General features: G+C 42.0%; 1 protein-coding gene across 1 annotated transcript in view; it reads right to left on the reverse strand.

Annotated features, from left to right (window-relative positions):
- SLC2A13 (solute carrier family 2 member 13) overlaps nucleotides 1-26,013 on the reverse strand; it is a 137,372-nt gene that overhangs the window by 64,528 nt on the left and 46,831 nt on the right. Inside the window, exon 3 of the mRNA XM_018552510.1 lies at nucleotides 21,995-22,203. Within this exon, the coding sequence (XP_018408012.1) occupies nucleotides 21,995-22,203 (209 nt within the window). The remainder of the gene's footprint in view (nucleotides 1-21,994; nucleotides 22,204-26,013) is intronic.

A 26,013-nucleotide genomic window follows, 5' to 3' on the forward strand; every position in this document is an offset into this window, starting at 1 on the left:
AGCCTTTTTGTTTCCCCCCCCCCCCCGATAGTTGATGTATGCCACCGCTGTGAAATCATCCAACTAAATCTGTGTCAAAACACCTTGCCGTCAAGAGGTCCAGTATTGAAAGGAATTCCATGACAACAGTGCTGGGTCCGTGAGACACCAGGCCAGTGAAAAACTTGTCCTTGGTGTTAGAGGAATTTGTAAATCCATAGACTGCTTTTTTTTGTCCCATGCAGCATGCATATGAAACCACCTCAAAAGAACCAACCATCAAGCCTAGAACCCTCATGCAGACGTGGAGAGCTTGACTGTAGAGGGTGAACACGGGAGCAGAGAGTCAGAAGTAAGTCTTGCGGAAGCAAAAGCGTGGACTAAGCAGTACCTAGAAGGAGAAATTGAAATGCCAAGCAGAAAGTCAGTTCCTGCACAGACTTCTGGATGTTCAGGATCTAACCAAAGGTCTGTAGAATCTTAACAGTATGTTGGACATTGACTGATTAATTCTATGCTGACTGTTCCCTCAGTAGGAGTTTATGCATGTACCCCACTATGGTGATGCACAGTGAGCATAGCAAAGCTAGCACAGGGGGCTAGCACCATGGTGAATATTAAAGTTGCAGTGAACAGAGCAAAGGGAAGGGCAACAAATTGATAGCGATGCGAGCTAACAGAAAAATGCAGGTAGTGTTGATGTGCTAAAAAGAGGGGGATATGCAAATAGGTAACCTTGATGTCCTGCATTTCTTTGTAACATGCTGCATCCCACCTGAGAGTGGAGAAAAGCACAAAGAAAACAATAGTTGTCTATGCGCCCTTGTGGTGACTGGTGTTGATCTGATGTGGGAAAATGCCAGTCAGTCATTGAACATAGTGTGAACATTAGCCTTCATGAACGATTAAGAAAAACATTTTATCTGAACATTTGGAGTGCATTACATCTGGCTAAAGCAGTCTTATTTTCCATTATTTTCATTCTAATAGACTTTCAGAAGTTTTATGATAAAAAGGTCATATCCTAATTAGAACCAGTGAAATGGCATTCATGATGAACACAAATGTCTGGGTACTGTAATGAATCTTAAACAATGACTAAGAATATCCATTGCTCATTACACAATTATCTTGGTTTTAAGATGCACCAGCATGGTAATGCTAAACTGAAAGTATAAAACAATATAAGAAAAGGAGTGGATTGGCTGGTTGCTATAGAGCAGGGGTCTCAAACTCAATTCACTCGGGGGACGCTCAACAAATGTATTTCTCCCATGGGTGCCGCTCGCCAAATTTCATACTTTAAAATTAAAATGTAACCATATGCGGTTTGGTACTATGGACACTAATATAGACACAATAACGCCCCATTCATATCTGTAGGTTTAAGTGCGATTAGGGATTCCTGCGTCAGAAACATGCATTTTTCTGTAGCAGGAATGCCTAATCTGGCGTTTACAAGCGGCAGCTGTCACCCATTGAAGTTAATGATCAGGTGACAGCAGCTGCATGTAAAAGCCTGCACACCGCATGTTATATGTTATATTTTTACATGCAGTTAGAAAACACTCTCCCTGGATGCACAATCATTGCGTCCTGGGAGAGTGATTGATTCCTAATCGAATGTAATTAAAATCACACACAATTACATGCGGTGTGCAGGCGTTTACATGCAACTGCTGTCACCTGATCAATAACTTGAATGGGTGACAGCTGCCGCTTGTAAACGCCAGATTAGGCATTCCTGATGCAGGAATCCATAATTGCACCTAAAGATACAGGTGTGAATATATCCTAATACACTTGTACTCCCCCCCATACACATAGAAAATATACTACACCTGTACATATAAAATAATACCCCCCCACCAAAAAAAAAATTCCACTGTACATATAAAATACACCCCTCACACACACAAAAAAAATACCCCTGTACATATAAAATAATACACCCCACACACACGCAATACTACCTCTGCACATATACAATATTACATCCTCCCCCATACACATGAAAGAATACATACACATACATACATTATATATATATATATAAGGGATGCACCGATACCACTTTAAGGCCGAGTACCGATACTTTTTTTCAAGTACTCGCCGATACCAATTACCGATACTTTTTCTTAAAGGGACAGGTCAAATTTTTTCTAAAGCAATACAAAATCATGATTTTAGGTCAGTTTCTTAATATTATGAAGAACATGAACACTCTGTAGTGTGGCACAGCTATATCCAATTCTGCATACCTGGCTTTATATTATAAGAACTTTATAATATAAAGCCAGGTATGCAGAATTGGATACAGCTGTGCCACACTATACAATAATACACTGTTCTGGAGTCTGGACATGTGATCATCTATTTTCCCAAGAAAAAAAGAAGTGAGATGATCTGAGGGGGGGGATCAGCTCAAAGTACAGCTAGTAAGGAGGGTCGGAGAGTCAAAATATGACACAAAATATTATACATTTATTATTTAAAATCTCATTGGACATACTAAATGCACCAGTTAACACCAACACCAGTTCAACATCTAAAATACCCTCCACACATGTGGAGGGGGGACGACGTCGTCCCCCCGCACACATAATGTGGTAGAGAGCCCCCTCTCCTGCTTACCTTGTTGCAGGGAGGAGGCTGTGAGCCGTGATCGATCCCTGGTGATCTAGTGGCGATTAGGAAGGTCTGCTGCAGACCTTACTAATCAATCCTTTCGGCCATGGTTCAGTTAAGGACGCCCTGGCCGAAAGGATCCAAGTGCCGGCACAGGAGCACCTATGCGGTCTGCATCCGACAGAGATGCAGACCGTGTAGCTGCTCTCGCAAGTCGGGTACACAGTCCATGATCACGTACCTGACTTGTGAGCTGGCTACGGGCCACATAGTACCGGTCCGCGGACCGGTACTTTGAGACCACTGCTATAGAGGATAGGCAGAAAAAAGAAACATGTGCTGCTTGTTTTTAAAAAGACCGTTATTAAAAAGGAAAGAGGGGAACTGCTTTAGGTATAAAGTCCAAGAAACTAGAGGTGTCTGCACATGCCAGCGGTGGCCTTCTAGACCTTCCTCTCACATCGAAATCTCAAGCCATTCTGACAGACAAAACTCTGGCAATTCTTAATAGTGCTGAGGCTCACCCATCCTTCCTACCTCCTGCACATTCTTGAGGCCAGTAAGGCTGCCCATCATAATGAAGGGCCAATATTGGCCCATGTAGGTTTTGCTTTTAGTAGCACGCTTCGACAATACAATATTGGATTAAGACAATGAATATTGGATAAGGAGTTGTAATTTGCCTACAATTATCATAAAGCTGATCCAGCGTGTAATTCTGTAAATGGGATAGAAAAATCCTACTAATATATATTTTTTTTAAAACACTTTCCCCTAGCTTTTGATCAAATCTGACAAATAACCAATAACTAGTTTGACCGTTAGTCAAACTTTCCTAAGCTATTTGGTCACATTTTCAATGTAGAAAAAAAAAAAATCAATCATACATGCAATCATATCCAATCTCGAAAAGTGTGGTGAATTCCTCTCCATCTATATAAAGCAACATACATGCAAAGGAAATGACCTGCTAAGTTCTAGAGTGTGGGTTGCTGCTGGTTGGATTCTTTGAAGTTGACTGTCTAATTGGGTATTTGAGCTCTATGTCACTGCTCTGTAAGGTGTTTTGCGAGATTTCAATTTGCTGTTGGGTATGGGGAGACACCTATGCTTTGCACCTCCATCTGGATCCTTAAATAACTATGTGAAGTAATGGACTGCCCTGTTCGATTTCTGTCTCATTGGGTGGCATTGCTAGCTGCTTGGTTTTTTTTGTTATTTGATTTGGTAACTTAAAGCGGACCTTTATTCATAGCTTTAAAATATCAACGAACACACCTTTAGAAATGTTTAGTAATGACAATCTACAAACATTGTCCTAGATAATTGCAGACTTTGGGGGGGAAAAAAGGAAATAAGGTATGCAACGAATACAGTCTTCTGGCAGTGGCAATGTTTACTAAGGGCAAATTACTAGCTCTCCTTTTACTTCCTGAATTTCTGGCACATGTGATTAGGACATGTGACCATGCACATCATCTCAGGGGAGGAGACCTCATGAGATTACAGATGAGATTTCCCAGCAATGCTCTGCTGATGACATAGCAATCCCAGTGTGCATTGCTTTGGCAAACTGAAGTCATTTTGCCCCTTCAAAGCAGGACGTGAATGCTCTGCAAGTGTAAGTATTTTAAAATCACAACATTTTACACCTGACATGTCTGTGTTATTATTAATCATCATACATAGGAGGGATACATTGGTAGAATTAGATTGAGTGTAAAAGGTCCACTTTATGAGACGTAACCCTAGATGTTCACAATGTTTATGTTTTGTTACATTTCAGCATTGTTTCAATAAAAATTGCCAATAAAGAAAAAAAATCTTTAACAGCTATCCACAAGAATGGGAAGCAGTGGAGGAGAGCTTCTGGTATGAAAGGGGTCCGGAGTTACTTGTTTTACAAGGGACACGGAGAAGACTGGGTCAATCGAAAGTAAGGCTGGAAGTGTGAGCTTGACTGCTAAAAGATTGATTACTTCCAGGACAGGAAGTGAGCCAATACATTTTGGGCTTAGCTTCTTAGAAAGGCAGCATCATTTTAAGTAATGGAGAGACATACCAGGTCACCTGGCTTGAAGGCAGGTCCCGCCTTACTCCTTTTGTCAAGATATTTGAAATGCCCAAATCAAGGGTGGAAAGCCATCTTCTACTGATCTCCCTCACAGGTTCTTGTGATCAAGTTGTAAGCCTCATGGGAGGTCCAGCTTAGTGAAAATTCTGGCAGAGCGAAGATTCTGGAATAGTTCAGGGATGAGAGAAAGTGGGTAGCAATTTTTGATGGTGATTTTTTGGAGTGCGTGATAATGAATACAAGGATGATGGGATAGGTCCTTCTACACAAAGAAGATACCTGCTTCTGCAAGAGAAGCAGACAGGTGGGAAAAACCGCTTCAAATTCTCAATGTAATCTTTCAGGATTAACTTTGGTGTTTGAATAGAAGATAGATTTTGGCCAAAAGGGATCTCGGTGCTAGGAAGGAGCTCGATAGGGCAATCGTAAATGAGATGAGGAGCAAGTGCAATTATCCCTTTTTTGTTGTAGATGACAAAAAAATCATGATAAACATAGGGAATACCTTCCTTCTATTCAATGGCCAGGTACAAGACACTCTTATGAGTAGATAGGCAAATTTGATGACAGTAATCAGAGTGGAAGGCAATTTCCTCAGCGGACCAAATTATGCTAGGGTTGTGAGCTTGCAGCTAGGATATCCCCAAAATTACAGGGACCAGGGGAGAAAAGAGAATGTCATATGTAAGGAATTCTTGATGGCTCAGAGGCCTGATGGTAAGGACAGAAAAGGTCTCTTGGGTCATAAGTCCAGATTTCATGGTGGATCCATGAGCCAGGCAAATGGGTAGTTCATGTGACCCTATATGGAGCGTTATCCGTAACAGGTTTTGATCCACCGCACTCCAGACCGGAATGCCAATCAAAATTGTGGGTGCTGGTATGACTCGCGGATGGCGCCACGTAAATATCACAGTATTGGGAAGAAGTTACCCGCACTTCGAGGTCCAATATGCAAATGTCTTTATTGAGACGTTAAGCAATCATTGTGACATAGTGTAACAAGCAATGTTTCGTAACCGTGAAAAGTCCCTTCATAAGGCAAACACAGTAAAAAGGTATGGAGAGGGAGGCAAAGATGTTGGCTGAAAGGCTTGTTGAGAAAACAAGCACCCGAGTGTCTATGATGGTTGAGATTTCAAACGACCTCTTGGGGCCCTGTAAGATTAAATAAGATATGCCAGGAAGACGTGGGTGGAACCCGAAGGGAATGGAACAGTGACATTGTTCCCCTTATCAAAAGGGTCCATTGTGGAGGATGGCCATTGAGCATATACAGGAAGACCTTAGGGGGGGGGGCAATAGGGACCTACAACTTTTGCGCAGAGAAGCCTTATGGATTTTCCCCCTCGATACGGTTATACCACGGGGTTTGAATTCCAATTTGTCATACAAGTTTCTTATCAGAGAGATAATGGTCCTCTGAATATGTGGGGATATAAATTGCTGTGTATTATATACAAATATTTTTTTGAATATTCCTGTTCCTTATTTTAGGTTTGATCATTTGCCCATGGATTTTTATAATAGCTTGGATTTGTAATGTTTCCGATTTACTTCCCCCGGTTCCTTTTCCCACACATTGGTCTTTGACCATTGGTTTCTCTATAATCTTTTTTTATAAATAAATGTGACTGACAAGGTTTGAAGAACTAGCAATGTTTAAGGTATGCATAGGATCTGAGATGTCATATGATTACTGTCATGGCTTGTGGTATGTTTACATGAAACTGGCGGGAAAGTGACGTCATTGCGACGTCAGAGGGGGGTTGCAATTTCTCTTGATTGGTTGGTTGATTGGCTGTCACTATTGTGTATTTAAGTTACTATATATTGCTGGTGTTCATTGTCCATTTGCCTGAGGAAGGGACCACTTGGTTCTGAAATGTCATTTTGAGATGTTACACTACCATACTCAATAAAGAGATTGACTAGGCATCGCTTTGGCGTGCGAGTTACTTTTTTCTGGTTCTATGAGATTTGCAGAGGCATCTGCTGTCGCTTGCCTCCACCCTGTTTTATTGGGACTTTCCAGACTGGAGTGCGATGGGGCATATCAAATTCATTGTTGAGGAAGGGCACAGAGTCCAACCAGTCAAATGTTCACCCATCAGCAATGCAGGTGTTCTTCAGATGACAAAGCAGTTGGCAGTTGCATGGCTGGGAGATGAAGCAACTCCCCCTGGTGGTGATGCAGGGCTCACCCAAGGCGCAGAGTCTAAGTACCAGGGAGTTTTCACCAGAGCTCCTGTTGGTGGAGATGGGTTAAACTGAAAGCTGGTACCATGCTGCACTCCTCAGGATTGCCCTACCAGGAAATGAGCAGGGGACTTGAAGGCTACGATGTGGAGAAGGCAACACTGGGGAAGAGACTAAAGAATGTTTGGGTCCAGACAGAGGGGGTAACGGGCAAGGCATCAGAATTCCTGGCAGGGATTCTGTGAGCACCATAAGAGGTACTAATAGACCTACGTAGATGTACTTTTACACCTTGTATGCACACTCGTGGTGTTGATCGTTTGCAAACTATACTTGGGAATAAATCTGTACATGATTAAATCAATACAAGACTATTTTTTGGCAAACTATAAATGGCACGATATGTTTGAGAGACTACTGCCAAAACACACTGAAATGCAAAACATTATAAACAGGATGAAACACTGTAGCCTAACCACAGACGGACATTTGTTGATAGCTGCTCTTTTGATGAAACATATTTTCACAAAATCTGCATCAAATTTTAATGAATTTGAAAAACTTAATTACACATGCCAGCCAAATCTACAAAAATGGCCTTAGACCAAACTTATCACTGTAAGTTTTAAACAGGCAGTTAATATTGCCAACTTTAAATACAGTATAATTACTCATTATGGTAAAAGTCAGCAAGATCATTCTGTTCTGTAAAACTATTTAATAGAGCTTTTAATAGAGAATACAAATCTCTTTCACATATCATAGTTTCAACTCCTTGCAGACATGTTCACTTCTGAAACTGGCAGGGCCACAGTGTTCCCATAATAGACTGTAGCAGCCGCAGATACTACTGTGTATTACAGTGTCTTCTCCAATCATCTTCCAGGCCAACAACCTGAGAGAGAGTATTGGCTCCACCTTCTACAGGAAACACAATAGCAAAAAACAAGTTAAAAGCCCCTCCCACCCCCAGTTTAGATTGTGTTTCCTACCCCGTCCAGGATCTACATCACGTTTGTTCTTTTTTCCTGACCAGTCGGCCTTAAGGTCGAGGATCCCCCTCTGTGCAGCTCTGCTTTTAGGGTTTTTATCCATCCATCTGGCCTTGCTGTGTGTGCAGAGTGATGTTATCCCACCAACTATGCCAGGACTTTGTTTCTCTCATCCACAGGGGAGCGACTCCTGAGGTCCCCCAAGCAGGTGTGCCCTGTCCTCTGGCTGCTCTGATACAGAGGAGTGTAGCGTAGCTGACGAGCGGTGGTTCTGGCATGCTGGGACGGGCGGAAAGGGGAGGAGACGTGTGCCAGGCCTCACTTTGAGCCAGGTGATGCCATTTCCGGTTTCTAATCCACCTGTTACTATGGTCCCTGATATGCCGGGCCCTTTGGGTATTTTATCTAGGAGAGTAGCAACTTCAGAGGTATTAGAGAAAGAAGAGTCAGAGTCAGATTCTGTAAGTTCCCTAGAAGAAGGGGAGACTCTGGCAGAGGGTACTGACTTGCGTTCTTCTAGACACCTTTTTTCACTAGAACTTATTGATTATCCTACTACAAGCTATTTATGCTACAGAGCAAATTCCTGATCCTCCTACGAATGTTTCAGTGCCAGATAGAGTTTGTAGGGGTTTGGTAGAATCTCAAGGAATAGTTTTTCCTATGCATCAGTTGATTAAGGATTTGGTAGCAGGGGAGTGGAAAGATCTGTAAAATACATTTTTAGGCTTCAGATCTTGGAAGAGAAGATTCCCTTTTAGTAAAGGAGGATGCAGAGAGATATTTTAAAGAGCTCAAAACTTGATGCACCCTTGGCGCAGGTTTCCAAAAAAAAGCTGACCTTTCATTTGAAGATGCAAGTTCTATTAAGGATCAAATGGATCGTAAAGCAGAAGCTATGCTGAGCAGAGCTTGGGATGCCAATGCAGCTTCTATGATTCAGTGTGTAGCTAGAAACGTAGATATATGCCTTAAGAGAGTTTTGCTTCATGTTTCGCAAGGTGCTCCATCAGATCATATTCTAGAATCTTTAACGGTGTTGAGCAAAGCGGTAGCATACTTAGCAGATGCTTCTGCAGAATCAGTCAGAGCGGGGAGGGTCCTGGGAGGGTGATCTGACTTCTAAATCTAGGCTTGTGCGCTCTCCCCTTTGAAGGGGGTCTTCTGTTTGGAGCAGGTTTGGATGAAGTTTTAGCCAGATCCTGGAAAAAGGCAAAAAATTTCCAGAGAAAAAGAGAATACGGAATCTGAGGTTTTTTCATCCACCACAGGAGCCCAGAAAGAGGGGGTGGGAACAACCCAATGGATCCCAAGGTCCTAGAAAAACCTAGCCATTTAATAAAAGAAAAAAGGTAAAAGGGGGATTGCTCTTTACTAATCCTGCCACCACCAACAAAAATTCCAAATGCCGCCAACAAAAAGGTAGGAGGGAAACTGTCCCTGTTTGTGCCAAGATGGATGACGGTTTCTCAAAGTCAGTATATCTTGGACCTCTCATCAGTGGGTTACCATCTAGAGTTCCTTTAGCCCCGTCGTCAAACCTTTTTTCTATTTGTCCAAGAAGTTAGATAAAGGTCCAAGCCCTAGAGCAATGTATCCTCACCCTTGCCTCACAGAATGTGATAGTGCCAGTACCACTAGCACAACAGCTCCAAGGATTTTACTCTCACGTGTTTCTGGTTCCAAAGCCAGGGGGCAGGTACAGAATGATCCTAAATCTAAAGAAATTGAATACATTTTTGGTGTTCAAACATTTTCATATGGATAGCATATATTCAGTAAGAAAAACTCTCCAGAATTTAGTGTTTATGGTCACTCTGGATCTAAAAGATGCGTACCTCCATGTTCCAATCTGTGTAGAACATCAAAAATATCTACGCTTTGCTATCAGGACACTAAGAGGGGTTGTTCATTAATTTCGAGCCCTCCCATTTGGTCCGTCAGCAGCCCCAAGAATTTTTACAAAGGCAGATCCAATTGTTTTTTGGGCGCCAAGAGGGAGTATTTCTAATCACATAGCTAGACGATATTCTTATTTACGCCCAATCAGAAAGGGAAGTGTTAAAGTCTAAAATGTTTGCTAGAATTTCTGGGATGGATAGTGAATCTGGAAAAGTCATCACTGGTCCCCTCTCAATAAATAATTTTTCAGGGATATTGGATATAATTCAGCGGTTCAAAGATTTTTTTTGTAACACAGGAGAAGATTTCCAAAATTTTGGAAGTCACCCAGTTTATGCTGAACCAGGAGTTTTTAACTCTAAAAAGGTAAATGAGGCTTTTGGGGATTAGGACTTCTCCCATTCCAGCATTGGACTGGGCCCAGATACACCTGAGACCTCTTCAGATGTTTCTTTTATCAAAGGGGAACAGAAAAAAAAATCCATGGAGAACAGAGTACAGATTCCTCAAGCTGTCAGGGAGTCTCTCAGGTGGTGGTTTTTCCTGGACAGATTGAAAAAAGGCAGATTGTGGAACCAAAGGGATCCGGTAAAAGCTACCACGGATCCAAGTTCCCGGGGCTGGGGGGCACATTCTTAATCATTTTCTTTGGTACTTTAACCTGGGTTATGCATTTGCCCTTCTTGCATTAATTCCACGGATCCGTCAGAAATTACAGGTGTCACCAGACAAACTCATTTTAGCAGTGCCCTGGCGGCCAATGAGAACTTGGTTTTCGGAACTACAAGCCAGGTCTCTTCAACCACCGTGGGCCCTTCCATTGAGGAAAGATCTTCTGTTTCAGTGTCCGGTCCTTCATTCAAATCAGAGTTTCTTTCACTTAACGGCATGGCTCTTGAAAGGGAGATATTAAAAACGAAGGGCTGTTCGGAGAGAGTAATAAGCACTCTTGTCCAGTAGAAAGCTGGTTACCAGAAAAATGTACGGGAAAGTATGGAGGGTCTTTTCTAGCTGGTGTAGAGAAAAGCAGATTTCGCCATCCGTACCTATTTTAGATTTTTTTGCAGGATGGTCGAGAAAAAGGACTGGCTCTAAGGACCGTTAAAGTGCAATTGGCAGCACTTTTAGTCTTCATGGAACAAAGATATTTAGAGGATCCTTTGGTAAAGAGGTTCTTAGTGGCTATAGAATGTACTTAACCTTTGCAGTCAAAAGTAGTTCTTCTTTGGGACTTATCTTCGGTCCAAAGGGATCTTTTTACAAACCTGCAAGAACTAATTTCCAGTATGCCTATTAAATGGTTGTCTATTAGAATGGCCTTTCTTTTAGGCAATCACTTCAGTCAGACGAGTTGGAGATTTACAGGCACTCTCCATCAAATACCCTTATCTTATCTTACCAGGTAGAGTAATTCTTAAACCAGATCCCTTATATTTGCCGAAAGTCTCATCTCATTTTCCCAGATGCCAAGAGATAGTGTTACCATCCTTCTGTGATAATCCTAAGGATGAGAGGGAGAACATTTTTCCCACTTTGGATGTGAGAAGATGTTTGAGTATTTAGAGGCTACTAGAGCCTTCAGAAAGTCTAGCCACCTTTTTGTTTTATTTTCCGGGCCCAGAATGGGTTTACAGGCTTCGAAAGCTTCATTACCCAGGTGGCTTAGGCAGGTCATTAGTTGGATCTATAATGCAGAGGGACAAGAATTACCCTCTTCAATTAAGGCCTACTCAACCAGGTTATTAGCAACTTCCTGGGTAGAAAGAGCTGGGGCATCGGTGGAGCAGATCTGCAGAGCGGCTGTAAAACAGGATACCTTCATAAAGCACTACAGAATTGAAGTCCTGTCTCAGCAAGATCTGGCCTTCAGCAGAAAAAATTCTACAAGCAATTGTCCCGCCCTGAAGAGGTAGGCTTGCATATGTGTACTTCATTATCCTCTCAGGTTGCTGGCCTGGAATATGATTGGATAAATATTCCGTTAGACTTACTGGTAACTGTGTTTCTGAGAATCTTCCAGGACAGCAAGCCTACTTCCCACACGGTTCTATATATATTAAATTGTGTATCTCTTCCTTCATGCACTGGTGGCGGTAGTCTACTTTATCTCAACTGAGGAGTGAGGGGGTGGGAGGGGTTTTTAACTTGTTTTTTTCTATTGTGTTTCCTGTAGCAGGTGGAGCCAATCCTCTCTCTCAGGTTGTTGTTCGGGAAGATTCTCAGAAAAACCGTTACCATTAAGTCTAACGGAAATTTTTTCTTGTCCCCTGCTACAGCAACTAGCCGGAGAGACTTCCCTGTGCTGCAAAACACAGGGAGTCGCTCAGCTGATTATAGCAGCCATTCAGAAGACACCTAGTATTTTCTCAATGAATAGTAGGCATTCTCTGATTGCACGAGGGGTGGTGCTGTAATGTGATGTTTCTGTTTTGACAAAAGCAATATCAGGAGTAGATCTTAAAAACAGAGGTGGGACCTGTGTCCCTTAGAGAACTTTAATTAATTTTATGGCGAGTACAAAAATTCCGGTTTTCTGTATCTTCAACTACATTCCACAGAAAAGATGCTAGATGGCTGTGATGTTTTATTGCCCCAGTCCGAGTGAAATTCCAAAATATCTCTCAAAGCCTTTTTATGGCTGTCATTAAAGGCATGGCACCACACATTCATATATTAGGATTGGACAAGTTAAAATAACCAAGCAGGTGACCCCCACATTCTCCCTAAAGTCATAAAACCTGAGGTTGAAAATCAAGTTACATTTGGTAAACTAAAGGTTCATCCTCCGCCTGCTTTCCCGCACCAGCCCTGCCTAGGGGCCGGCTCCGGGACACCCTCCAAAAGGGGCTGATAAAATAATCTGTGTTGGCAACTAGAGTGGCTCTTGGTTTAAACATCATCGAGGAACTAGAAGTCTGAACATAGTAGAAGAGTTCCCTTTTATTCTTTGGACATTATCTGCTGGAAGTCTGCGTGAAGAGCCCTGCAGACTTCCAATTTGCTTCTTGAACTCTGTACTCTGTCAGAACTCACAATTCCAGGACTGTTGAGTATTCTTCTTTTATTCCCTTTTATTATGCTGTTGTATATATATGTTGTCTCTGGTATTAAATCTTTTTCTGTATATTTTCTGCACTCTTTTATTAAAGGACTATATTAAAAATCGTTAAGCTTATCTCTACGCTGTAAATACGAACTTAAAAGTCTCCTTGCCTCTGTATAGTGAATCCTGTCATATTCCTGTCTGAGAAGACAGTGGTATCACAGGCATTAAGTGTTTAAATTGCCGCAGCATTTGCTGGGCATGGTTTGTATTCTGAAAAATGCATGGTGGCAGTGGAAGTTTGGTGGGTAAAGGGTTAACTGCGGAGTTAACCAACCCGGGTGACGATCGGTCTCAGTCTGCTGGCCTGAGATTGTGTCCTGCGAGCTGGGAAATCTCTGTGCAGGGTGAGGCTGAGAGTGGTATCGCCATGTACTTGTGACGCTCACGCTCGGTTCAGACTTGTGTATGGTCACGTGGGATTGATGCACAGCGGGTCTGGGCCGGGCGTACGCCTCATAGTGGACTTTAGTTACGCTTTAATATTTATGATAATAACAGATTCTTTATCCTTGGATTATCCATTACCTTAGGGGATCAGTAAGGATTTTTTCCCTATTGGAGCAGAGCAAACTGGACTATACCTTATGAGGGTTTTATGCCTTCCTCTGTGTGTTTAAGATTCTGAGGACACAGGTCCCCCCCACCCCACCCCTACCTTTTACCATTGCTTAAACTTGATGGATTTGTTTTCAATGTAACTACCTGTAACTACCATGCAAGAATTAAATATTCAAAAAACCTTTAAGGTCCATTCACACGTTAGCACTCCATTTATTATGAATGAGCTATCAGTGCACCACAGAGCACCATTTTTCTTCCCCCAACCACAACTTGCTACATGCATTGCAGTAAAACATTTATTTTGCCGCGCCATAGGGAACAGGGAGCAGCACAGTGTTGAACCCACAAATCTTACTCAAAATCTTGTTAAATCACACAACAGAAATCCCGTTTTCAAGCTGTGGGCACAGCAATATCTAGGCACACTCATGTTCCAGGAAGTGCACTGCTATTTTTCAGAAGAAATTAAATACAAAAAGGAGTGCACAACTCGTACAAAATGACAGAACATTTCCATGACACATGAAGATGAGTATTACCAGTATCACTGGTATTTTAAGCTGTTTGATGGATTACATCACGGTCTATTGTCTGGGTAGTTCAAACTTAGAGTGAATCTGCAGCATTGGCATACATCTCCCATATGTTATTAACACTTCCTCCCAATTATACAGTAGTCTGTACATGCCAGTCATCCCCTTTAGCCTGTACAGATTTCCTTGCTAACCTGCACTAGCGGATTCCAAAACAAATAAAACAAACTGAAATTATACAAAGCAACCATATGTCATCTAAAGTACAAATCCATATACGCAATAAAGTGAGATGGCACAAATCCAGTGTATTAGAAATGCAAATTACATACTGGGAAGTGGACATCAGAAATATTTCAAAATTCTGATTGCCTCATTTGTGTCAATACAATTTCTTAGATACAAATTGTTATAGTTCCAACATGCAGCTTCCTAAGCAGTGCAAAGTGTGGCAATTTGAAGGAAACAATTAGTGTTTATTGAAAAATGTAAACAATGCAGTTTATTTTGCCTACAAAATCCTGTTTTACCGAGTCATGAAGCTACTTTTTGTCTTTAAAAGGAGAACTGTGGGGTTAAGGCTTTTCCCCATAGTTCGCCTTAGGGTAACGGGAGGACACAAACTAGCGTCCTCCCGTCACCCTAGGCTCAGTATACCGCGAGCTGTAGCTTGCGGTATACTGAGACGCCGCAGCTGAAGCGGATCCCGACAATTGTGCCGGGATCCGCCCAGCTGCGTGACTGACAGCTGGCTCTGCCTATCTAGAGGCAGAGCCAGCTGTACCCGCCCCCTCCCCCGTCCGTGCCGCCAGTCAGCGCTGGCAGATCGGAGAGGGGAATCCAGCCCCTCCCCTGTCACGGAGAGCTGTGACAGGATTGAGCGGTGAGCGAATGCCGGTATGTGTTCGCTCACCTCCAGATCTACTGAGCCGACCTTTGACAGTCTCACTGTCACAGGTCGGCTAGAACTATGAGGTGAGTGAAAAGCACTCACCTCATAGTTCTCCTTTAATTCTGCAACAGAACGGTAGGGAAAAAATCCTTCTTTCCACATACTGACCAGTTTGAATGCCAAGATCTAGAACAGGGGTGCCTATTAGGTCGATTGCGATCTACCAGTCGATCACAAAGCGATCCCTGGTAGACCTCGATGCCCTGTCCTCCTGACGTGGGGCTTCTCTGGATCCGAGAAGAAGTGAACAAAGCGGGGGAGGGTAGGGGTTGGAGAGAGCGCGAGAGAGACGCTCAGCCTGGATCCGACAGCCGGCGGCTCACTTTTCCTCGGATCCCCCGCTGCCTCTGCCCGGGAAAACAGCAGAGATCCAGAGGAGAAGTTGAGCCCCCCCCTGTGTGCATGGCCGAGCGGCAGAGGATAAGTACATATCAGTGATGTGTACCAATCCTCTGTGCAGGACAAACACTGGAGCAATCAGCTGATCACGCCAGTGTTTGTAAATAACTGGGGACACATAGTACTAAGTGTACACAGCTATGAATGAACAGGAAGTGCTTTACATCACTTCCTGTTCATTCATGAGTTTCTCAATGGGGAGTAGCACTCTGTACAGAGGCTCCTCCCCATTCAGAAACTGGATGATAGTTTCTGAATGAATGGGAAACCCCTGTGCTTGCCATTCATTTAGAACAGTGGCTGCAGAAAAAGAGATTGAGGACTCTGTGTTTCAAAAGGAAATAATTAAATCAAAAATAAATATATTACATAAATAAAAAATAGTTTTAAAAAAATCCTGGAGGCAGGGCGCTGGGTGACGCCACACACCTGTTGGGGGGCAAATTTTTAAGCCTCGGGCGCAAAAGAAACTAGCTACGGCTATGCTGTGTGTGGCTGCCGGCTGAATGTGTTAGACGCCGCAGACGGAAAGGACAGGACACCTCTCCCCGTGTCCAACGTCGGCCACACAAGCACCGTGGGAGGACAGGACGCAGGCGCCTCTAGAACGCACTGGAATGCAAGCCGGCCGACTCCCTGCGTTCATGGGCAGGAGGGGGCGTGGGGTTGTATTGAAGTCAATGGCACCGCAGCCATGCCCACAGTGCAATCACCTGCATGCATTCCGGTCCAGTGCAATCTGCAAAAATAGTGCTTGCAGCATCTTTGCAGATCGCACTGGACCAGAACGCAGGCAAGAATGTGCCTGTGTTAAGGGTGCGGGCGAGGAGTGTGGCTGCGGTGCCATTGACTTCAATGCACCGCCATGCTCCTTCCCCCCCTACCCTGAATGCAGGTGTTTTTTTGTTGGTAGATCTAATTGAGCTTGTCATTTGAAAAGTAGATCTCCGAACGGAAAATTGTGGGCGCCACTGATCTAGGAGAATATATCAAATCTTAGTTTTTATTTGTTTGTATTTGATTTGGTGTCACTTTAGTGTAAAAACAAACTCTATGTAGTAAGTGCATATACATTAAAAGCCCAAAACAGCCGAAAGAGCATAAAGCTGAAATTCAGGAATCAACTTAATAGACAGTTTAAATACATTTTATGCCCAACCTGCCATAACCCATCATGGAACCTAAGATCCCCCACCAGACAGTACAAACAGGTGCTGGACTTCTCTGCAGATTACAAAGCCTGAACTAAGATGTACCCCAATCTGACTGAACAATGAAGTGAAAGCAGTGTGTGGATAAAAACATCCCTAGCCACTTACCCTTTCTGTAAGCATGTTCCTTGCAAGCCAATGTTGTGCAAGCCACATTTGGCTTTACCAGAGTGCTACTATACAGGAGATTAGAGGAGGCAGACAGCAAGAAAAATTATTGTCATTTGCTGATTATATGCTGCTATCCCTGGGCCAAAAGAAAGCATCCATCTAAAATGTTGCGGTTGTCCTTGGAACAATAGAATGTCACTTTCTCCAGCCAGACCAATGGTCATGTGACCACTGTCATTGTAGCATTTCCTTTCATTCTGGGGGGATGTGGTAACTGGGACAGGAAGTAAGGAAAAAAAAACTTCCTGCAGCAGGCAACATTATTAAAAACCTGACAGTGGTTCCCATTCAACCCCACTCCAGTTATAACTAGCAATATGGTCTGACTGTTGAGAGAATGTATCAAAATACATTGTTACTTGTGTACCCCTAAATCATTATAGTCCAGTCTGGAGCCAAGACAGTATCAGTGATCAGCCATGTTTCGGTAGTAATTTATGAACAGTTGGATTATTTATTTATATCAGTCCACACAATTATGAAAGTCTAGGCATTACCCGTTATGGGGCAGAAGTGTGTTTTTGTCTTGACAGTCTGTTTCCTTTTCAATTTTAATAAATAATAATAAGTCCTTAAAAAAATTTCTGAAACAATTTCTAGCATATTGATAAAGAAACATTGTATGGTTAAGTGTATGTAAATTCAGTTATAAGAGCATAGTTAACTTTGATGCATCTTAAACCACATTATACTGCTGGCATTTAAATGACATCTTGACATTTAAAGAAAAAAAGGCTTAACTGAACATTTGCAATGCTACCTTGCACTTTTTAAAGAGAAGAATGCGATATATTTTGATCAACCACTTAAACCCAAGTAAAAAAGAAGAAAAAAAACAAAAAAAAACAAACATACACGCAACAAGGTATCAAACTAATGTGTGTGCAAAAAATTATAGTTCTAGAATCCTTAAAGGAAAAAATGGTAGACATGGTTTCCTAGTAGTTAAGTGATGCATGTATACTACGCACACACACATAGCAAGAACATCTGAAAGAAGATCAGCATTTGTTTTGCTACTAGAATTAATTTACATGTTAAACACATTTATGCACATTATATAAAATTATGCCCATAAACCTACCCCCATTCTGAAAACGTTTTTTCAGACCCCTGAACATTGCCCTAAAATACAGATCTAAATAATGCCACAATGTGCAAGGACATATCGGCTGAAGTAGGGCTTCATTCAGAGGCATGAAGCCTTAATAGTAAATGTGTATGCCAACTGAAAATCAGGTCTTTGGATCTGACCACTGGTTGCAAACACGGTCAGAAATGGTCACATGGAGAGAAAACCCCAGTGGGCTTTACCCAATGCTCGTATCCATTTGGGGAAATAGGAACAGGACACAGACAATTTCTGTGATTTGACAAAGTTTCAGTTAAAAAGCTGATAAGCACAATTGCCAACCAGCATTTTCTCCCATCCTCCCTTCAAAACAACTTCCTACACTAGAGGAGCTTTGTAAGTAGTGAAAGGGGGTCAGGGACAGCATAGTAATGTGATTTCTTGATGTGTTGCATATTGACCTGAAGCTCTTACCTACAGGTTTAGTGTGCAGCTCCTCGCATAAAAAAAAAAAGCTGTAAAAAAAGTCAACTGAGAAATAATAGGACGCTTGCTGAACTCTGTGCATGATCATATCGTACTCTCTCCTGTCTTGACCCTGGCCACAGTCATCTACTGCCTTACTATCCCACAGTTAAAACACAATCATCGCTAAAAACTATGTTAAACCTACAGGAGGCAACTGTGCATAGTTGCCCTCAACCACGATAACCCACGATGGAAACAAAACATCCCCAAAAGGGAAACTCTGCAGACTAAGAAGAAACTGCACAGAGATTGAGGAATACAAAAGGCTCAGCTCACATCGTCAAGAACAATTTTGTGAAAAGCAGAACAGACCATAGAAAAAGCATACTCTACCTACCGAAGAGCCCAGGAACCCCAAATTCCAAACGAGAGGGATCATCACAAACAAGGGGATGATGCACGTTTCATCACTATGTTCAATCATAGCCACAGAGTCATACATCAAGAAAAACTGGCATATATTACTTGGTGATCCTAAAATCGGGCCCTTCCTTACCACCCAGACCTTCTGTCATCTTTAAGAAAGCCAGGAATATAAAAAACATCATAGCTCCAAACAAACTTGCCTCCGGTTGCACAGGCACCAAAAAAACATTTCCTCTTTGACAACAAGATAGGCATTTACCAATGTAGAAAACCAAATGCCTAACGTGCCCATTCATCAACTATGGCCAATCAGAATTTACTGACCATCGGGATCAATCTGCTGCTGCCATTTCATTTCTACATAGATCATCAGATGGGCCATTCTCATCACATCCTCATGTGAGTGCAATTCATTTTTTCCTTTCTCCTACATCGCAGCATTACATGACCAGTGTGCTGGTCGCATGTCCAGCGTTTTATTTCCAGAATCGCAGCACATCAGTTTTACAGATCTGACCAAGATGACATAAGTGGTTTATACATTGTCCTTGTAGAGCACTGTGTTTTTCCTCAAAGCCTGACAGTTGTGGCCATGTAACGATTTCACTACACTTAGTATCCATGTGAGGTCAACATTGTAACTAATTGTTTACCCCATTCAAATCCTCTTTCGCTGCACCAGGTTGTGGCACTCGTGTGTTTCTATTTTTCATTTCTACTTCCTGCCTTACCTCCCTCTCACACCTTGCTTGGTACTCTGTGTTTTATGGTCAGCTGCCACTCCTCTGTCCTCTACACCCCTTCAAGAACAGCTTCTATTTTGACTCTTCTATGCCACATCTGGTCCACAACCACTTGCGATTTTGATGCTTCACACTTGGTTGTGGACCACCCCCACTCATGCTCAACTGCCATTTGGTCTCCTCTTTCTTCCCTCATGGTCCATGATTGGCTCCTGCTTTGCCTTCAATACTCCCCAACAAGCTAAACTTACACTCTGTGCCCCCAGAATCAAAGTAATAAAACAACACACCCTACTTAAAAAACCCAAAAGTGCAGGTAAAATAGTCTGATTGTCAAGTAACCATCCAAGTGTGTTGAATCACCAGAGGCAAAATAACACTCACTCTGAATTAATCGGGTCAAAGAGCCACACTTTTGCTAGCTGCATTTTAATTAACATAGGCCTGACCATAGATAGTACTTCATAGAGTACATAGAATTGATTGCTTCAGATTAGACCAATGCCCCACCACAGACGCACACAATTTATAACAAAATACATGTACTGTATACACAGCAGCTCTGACATATTACACTACTGGTGTCCAACAGACAGGCAGCAAGCTCTCTAGGTGCAGCCCACTGTGTATTGGGCTGGGTTTAGTCCCCATTGGGCATCAGGGAACAAACACAAGGCTCCTGATGTGCTAGCTGCTCCACATCAGAAGTTGCCGACAGCTTTTTGGGAACCTATATGGCAAATGACGTTAAGCAGTTGCATGCATAGGGGAATATGATTTTGGGAGTCAATAATCGAGAAGGATCTGTTGTTCTGGTAGACCATAGACTTAATAGCAATGTCAAGCTACAATTTCCAAAGCCAGCAACATACTTTCTTGTATTAAAAGTATGGACTTAGTGCAAAATTAATCATTTTAAAGGTCATTGCAAAAGGACAAGTGGGCACTCTTTGCTTCTGGAGAAAAATAGGTTAAACCTTTGCATACAGAATGGCTTCTTCTCAGTAACAGCTACCTTAAGGACTAGTTCTAGCTAGCTCAGTTAATTGTTTTAAAAGATCTGGATGCATTCCTGAATGTGCGGAATAAAAACACCAGAGATTGTTAATCCAGGGAATATCTGTTTGCTTCAGGAGTTCAGGAAGGATTTTATCCCCCATTTTAGCGAATTGAACGATACTTTACAGGTTTTTTTTCTGCCTTCCTCTAAATGAACTGTGGGCATAGGGTTTTGTTTATGGAGGTTTTTCTATTGTTTTTTTCTGTGTTGGCTCAGCTCAATAGGTTTGTGTCTTTTTCAACCAGACTATATAAAAAGGAACTTGGTGAACTTAGAGATCCTGTGCAGACATGTCTGTTAAAATTCTTCAACTGGGGAACTTCAGGGGTGAGGCATACAGTCCTCTTCTAAATACAAGTCATACATATATTTCTAAAAGGAGCAAAGACAAGCAGACATACGACTTAAGTCCCAAAAGTGCTAGGAAATAACAGAAGTAAAGTGAATGTCTTCAGTGATTAGGCAGCAATATGTGTTTTTTGAGAAAGTTTTTTCCCTAAGACACTTTGGTACACAAGGAGGTCTAATTGTGACATTAGCGTAATAAAAGCTCAGTTGCTACATTTACATGCAGAAAGCAATACCACTTTTCTTAGGAGACAATTATCATGTAGAGCTACACAGAGTTTCATGTACCATGCAAGTCAATAAACTGTATTCAGACAGGATCTTGTTAAAAGTCACACTATGAGCTCACACATTACACTTTTACTTTTTGGAAGCATCTGTCAGAGTATCTTTTGTATTTTGTTCACACATAGCTAGTTATATCATGTATACTTTGATAAATGGCAAAAGCACCTTTCTGGAAGAAGTAACACTATAACAATTGTATTGGCATTATACCAAAATGTGCTTCCTTCCGTTGACACTAATTGGCAAACTGACCTTTTCTAGCTGTTTTCTGCCTAACTGAAAGGTATGTTCTTTATTAGCAATAAGAAGCCTAGACACAGCCGTTTCTATTGGTCGGCTGTTTCTCTAATATGTGTGCTCTGGGATTTTTAACTTTTGAGGACTTTGTATCCAAATAAAAAATGAGGGAAGGTGGTAATCATGTGAGGATCGAAGCTCCAAAAAAGAACCACATATAAGATTAAAAGGGAAAAAAATGTTTTAGCCACAATTTAACAATACATAATTTTAATTTTTACTGAAAAACACCATAAAATAACATTCTAGCATCCAGGGGCTAAATATTCAGGAATGTATTATAGTGAAACTATAAGATTTTTTTTTCCTATTTTCTTAGAGGTTCACTTTAAATGTTAATATTCATTAAATTTAAAATATAACATCTGACTTTTCTTTTTAATAACGTGAAGAAGGGTCAGCACTTGTCTTGTTTTTGTAGCTGTCTGTATTGACAATGGAGAGATTTCTAATTTTTAATGTCCTCATTTTTCATGTCCTGTCCTAGTGGCACAAGTCACCAGGACAAGAAATGTTAATGACTCAGACATGCAAAGTGTAAAATAAACAACCTCCCCACACACACATTTCAGTAGATATACCAACCTGCACCCGCTTCCTTCTCCTCCTCATCAATGCTATTCTTGACGCTGTCATATTCTTCATCAATCGTTTGATTTCCCCGAATCTGGGATAGAACTCTTCGGGCCTTCTGTGTTTGTCCTTTTTGTATAAGCCAACGTGGACTTTCAGGTAGAAACAAAAACCCAAGAAACTGTAAAATAGCTGGAACCGCAGACAAACCAAACATGTACCTGTAAAAAGGAAGAGGAATGCATAAATACAATAGCACAGCAATTCAAAGATATTACTAACAAGTTGAAAACTACACTGATTATAAAAAAAAGTAGGGATCCACCGATACCAGTTTTAAAGTATCAAGTACGTGTACCGACATTTTTATACTGGTGCCGTGTGCCCGTCAATGACCCGCCGCCCGGCTTACTGATTGCCTGGGAACCCAGTGTTCTATCGAAAGAATACCGGCTTCACTTACCGAGGCTGCCTGACCAATCAAGAAGCTGGGCGTCACGCCATGACCCGGCTCCGATTGGCAAAAAAGCCGGCCTCACTTGTTGCTAGGCAGCCTGGCTTTCTATCCAATCAAGAAGCCATGAGGTGGGTCATGACACTCTGCCTGGCGTCCTGATTGGTTAGGAAGCCTAGCACTAAGTGAAGCCGACTTCCTAGCCAATCAGTAAGTCGGGAGGTGGGCCATAATCCGTATCAGAGCAATTGGGCTAGTATGCGTACTAGTATCGGTGCATCCCTAATGAAAAAGTATTTGACCCCCGAAAGTTTTCGTATTTGATTGTCATAAAACATGGAATCACAGTGAAATTTTTTTTTTAAGATACATTTTTTAAAAAACAGACTCTTTAGCTTCAAAGAGTTAATGGATATCAGTCAATTATAATGACTCCCCCTCCCCCCACAAAACTACTCATAAGTAGCAGTCATCAATGCATTCCCTTCATGTCAGTATTTAGCCAGTGCAGCTTTGGCAGCAATTACTGCCTTGGGTCTGTTAATAAATCTGGACACCACAGTTTTTTCCCCATTCTTATTTGCAAAATGGTTCAAGATCTGTCAAGCAGCATGGGGATTGTGGAAAAAAAAAATCACTATTTTTGCAGCTACAAATTCTCTATTAAATTTAGCTCTAGCCTTTGACAAGCCTCATCTGGAACATTACACATTTTTTTAATGCCATTTTTGTGTAGTTTTAGCTTTATGCTTGGGGTATTTGTCTTGCTGGAAGACAAAATTTATTCTGAGGTTGCTGACTGCATCAGTTATCTTTCATGATTTTCCTTTATTTTATTGTATTCATTTTAACTTCTACCCTCACAAGACTTCTAGAACCAGCTGCGGAGATGCTTTCCCACAGCATGGTGCTTCCACCACCATGCTTTACAGGTGTAACTGTTTATGATTAAAGAAAGTCTTAAGGTGGCCATACACTCTACAACCATGGTTGTACAGGGATTAAAAAAACGTACGATCTGCCTATCTTGGACAGGCAGATCGCACTCTCGATCATCGCAAGCCCGCCCCCCCGAGGGGCGGGCTTCCGATGACCGCAATGCTGAACGGGCAGTGTGCGCGTGCGCACACCGGCCCGTTCGGCATTTGTCTTCCGAGCACCGTTCTAACCAGCCGAGAATCGTACGATTCCCGGCTGGTTTTCGAACATGCTGGTTCGACAGAAGACGTGCGACCGTACAGTAGAAACGGTCGCACGTCTCCGTTCACACAGCTCGATTATCGTACGAAAAACCGATCGCATACGATTATCGTACGATAATCGTGCAGTGTATGGGCACCTTTATGCTCACACCAAATGGCATTCAGTCTGATGGCCAAAACCCTTCATTTTAGTTTAACTATAGAACCTTCTTCCAACTGACATCAGAGTCTGCCACTCTAAATGTCATGTACATTTTCGTTCAGAGCACCTGCCATTTTGCCATTCCCTCATTAAGCAGAGACTGGTGAAGTACCTAACCACTGTCAATCACGGCCACTTTCAGAGTTGTCATAAGTTTCTTGGTTGCCTCTTAACTAGTCTCCTTCCTCGGTCATTCTTTTTTGGCAAATTACATATTGTTTCAGATTTACTATTTCCATTTCTTAAGGGATAACTAAACCCAAGAATAAAAATTTTACATATTGCAGCTTACCAGTCCTTCAATGTGGCAACTGCAATATTTGTCATTTTTTAAAGAATATTTTCAAAAAGTACAGAAAAAAATAGTTTATTATGCCAGAAATGCAGTGTCCTTGCCCATTCCTGTGACCTGAACTGGAAGCATTAAAATGTTCCTCTGTAAACTACTAATCTCCCTATCCTCATGTAATGGAGCAGAAGAGAGGCAGACATGGTTGTAGCCCAGTCTGGCTGGAAACCATGGTCCCCTTCATAGATGGAATGGAGGAGTAATCGTAGCAATCCAGAAAGAGAAATGTGTTATTTTCAAAATGACCAGTTTAAAAAAAAAAAACTAACGCAGATGCCTCATCTGGACTGCTAGCTGCAATATGCTAATTTGTTGTTTGGTTTAGATACATTTTAATTCAGGATGTAATTGCTCTTCACAGGATATTCAGTGACTTGGACATTTTCTTGTATCCATACCCTAACTTAGCAATCACCTTTTCAAGAGTTGCCTGGAGTGTTCTTTTGTCTGTGTTTTAAAATATGCCATGATATGAATGACTATGAAGCTTGACTTTCCAGATACAGTTGTATATATACACAACATATAATTATTTGAAACCATCTGAACACCCACACAAGTGTTCAGCTCATATATTAGGGATGAAGTCACTGTCACCTCTCCATAGAAATTAATCACATACTGTGAGGTTAATAGGCTTTAAATTATAAAGCACTCATACATAGTCATAGTAAAAGATTGTTATATAATAAATGTATTACAAATGTATCGTAGATCATCTCAAGTGTAGACACATGGCCACGAAGTATTAAACAAATAAGGACGTGATGGCTAGAGAAGGGTGTGGGAAACTCCAAGAGAAAAAGGCAGTGAAAAGTCACTAGATTACACAGTTCCTGGGAGGGGGTCACCTCTTTGCAAGGGCCAACAGCAGGGGAATGCAAACACAAAACAGGACGAAGAGATTTCTACCTCTGTCCAGACAGCATGCATAGAAAGCTTCAGTCCTAGTGCTGATGATCAATACTTCACCTCCCTAAAGCATCAGAGATCAAAGCAACGCACTTTGGAAACATCACTTCCCTTCATCAGTCTGACTTTGTTGGTACTACTTTCCCTTTATATAAGTACTATCAACTCAAAGACCCAACGAGGGCATAAGTCTTGCTGTCAGCAGGTATACCACAAGATGTAGATTGCTGATCAATGAATAAACATATAACTACCGTGGGTTTTAAAGTGGAGCTGAACTAAAAAAAAAATAAGATTTGCCATGTTTTAGATAAAATATAGGAATGTTAATTGTGTTCTTTGTCAACATTTGTTAGGAATTCCATTTTCGCACAGATACATAGTGCAAAACAAGGCAAGTCATTAATGGGAAAATATAGCAGCCAGGTGTGTGTTTAAAAGCCCATGCTGCCGCAGACATAAGCTTTACATAAGTGGCAGCAAAAGGATTAAAAATGACAAATATGTCATTAAAATAATGGCAACCCTCACAGACACTTTAGCCATATACACACTCTCCTCCTCTCCATACAACTGGCCGACGGTGGAGACAGGAGGGCCAGTTGTATGGCTGCAGGATCGCTTGCAGTCTGGAGTGAGGAAGGAGTCTCCCGGCTGTCAGAGCTGTAGCTTTTCTGGTTGGCCCAGGGAGAGGGGGGCGGGGCAAGCATTTTTTTGGAGCTCTCAGTCTACCGACTACAGACACGATTGGCTGAGCCTTCATGCCTGTGCAGTTATAACTCTTGCCCTAGCCCCTGACGTCAGACGCTTTCTCCTTCGGTCTGGAACGGTGGCATTCGGGGTATTGTGTGCAGGGATCTGAGGCAGGGGCTCTCCAAGTAACAGTTTTGGAATACTCTGTGTTACATATCT

The sequence above is a fragment of the Nanorana parkeri genome, unplaced genomic scaffold, assembly GCF_000935625.1.
Source record: "Nanorana parkeri isolate BGI_ZX_2015 unplaced genomic scaffold, ASM93562v1 scaffold90, whole genome shotgun sequence".
NCBI lineage: Eukaryota > Metazoa > Chordata > Amphibia > Anura > Dicroglossidae > Nanorana > Nanorana parkeri.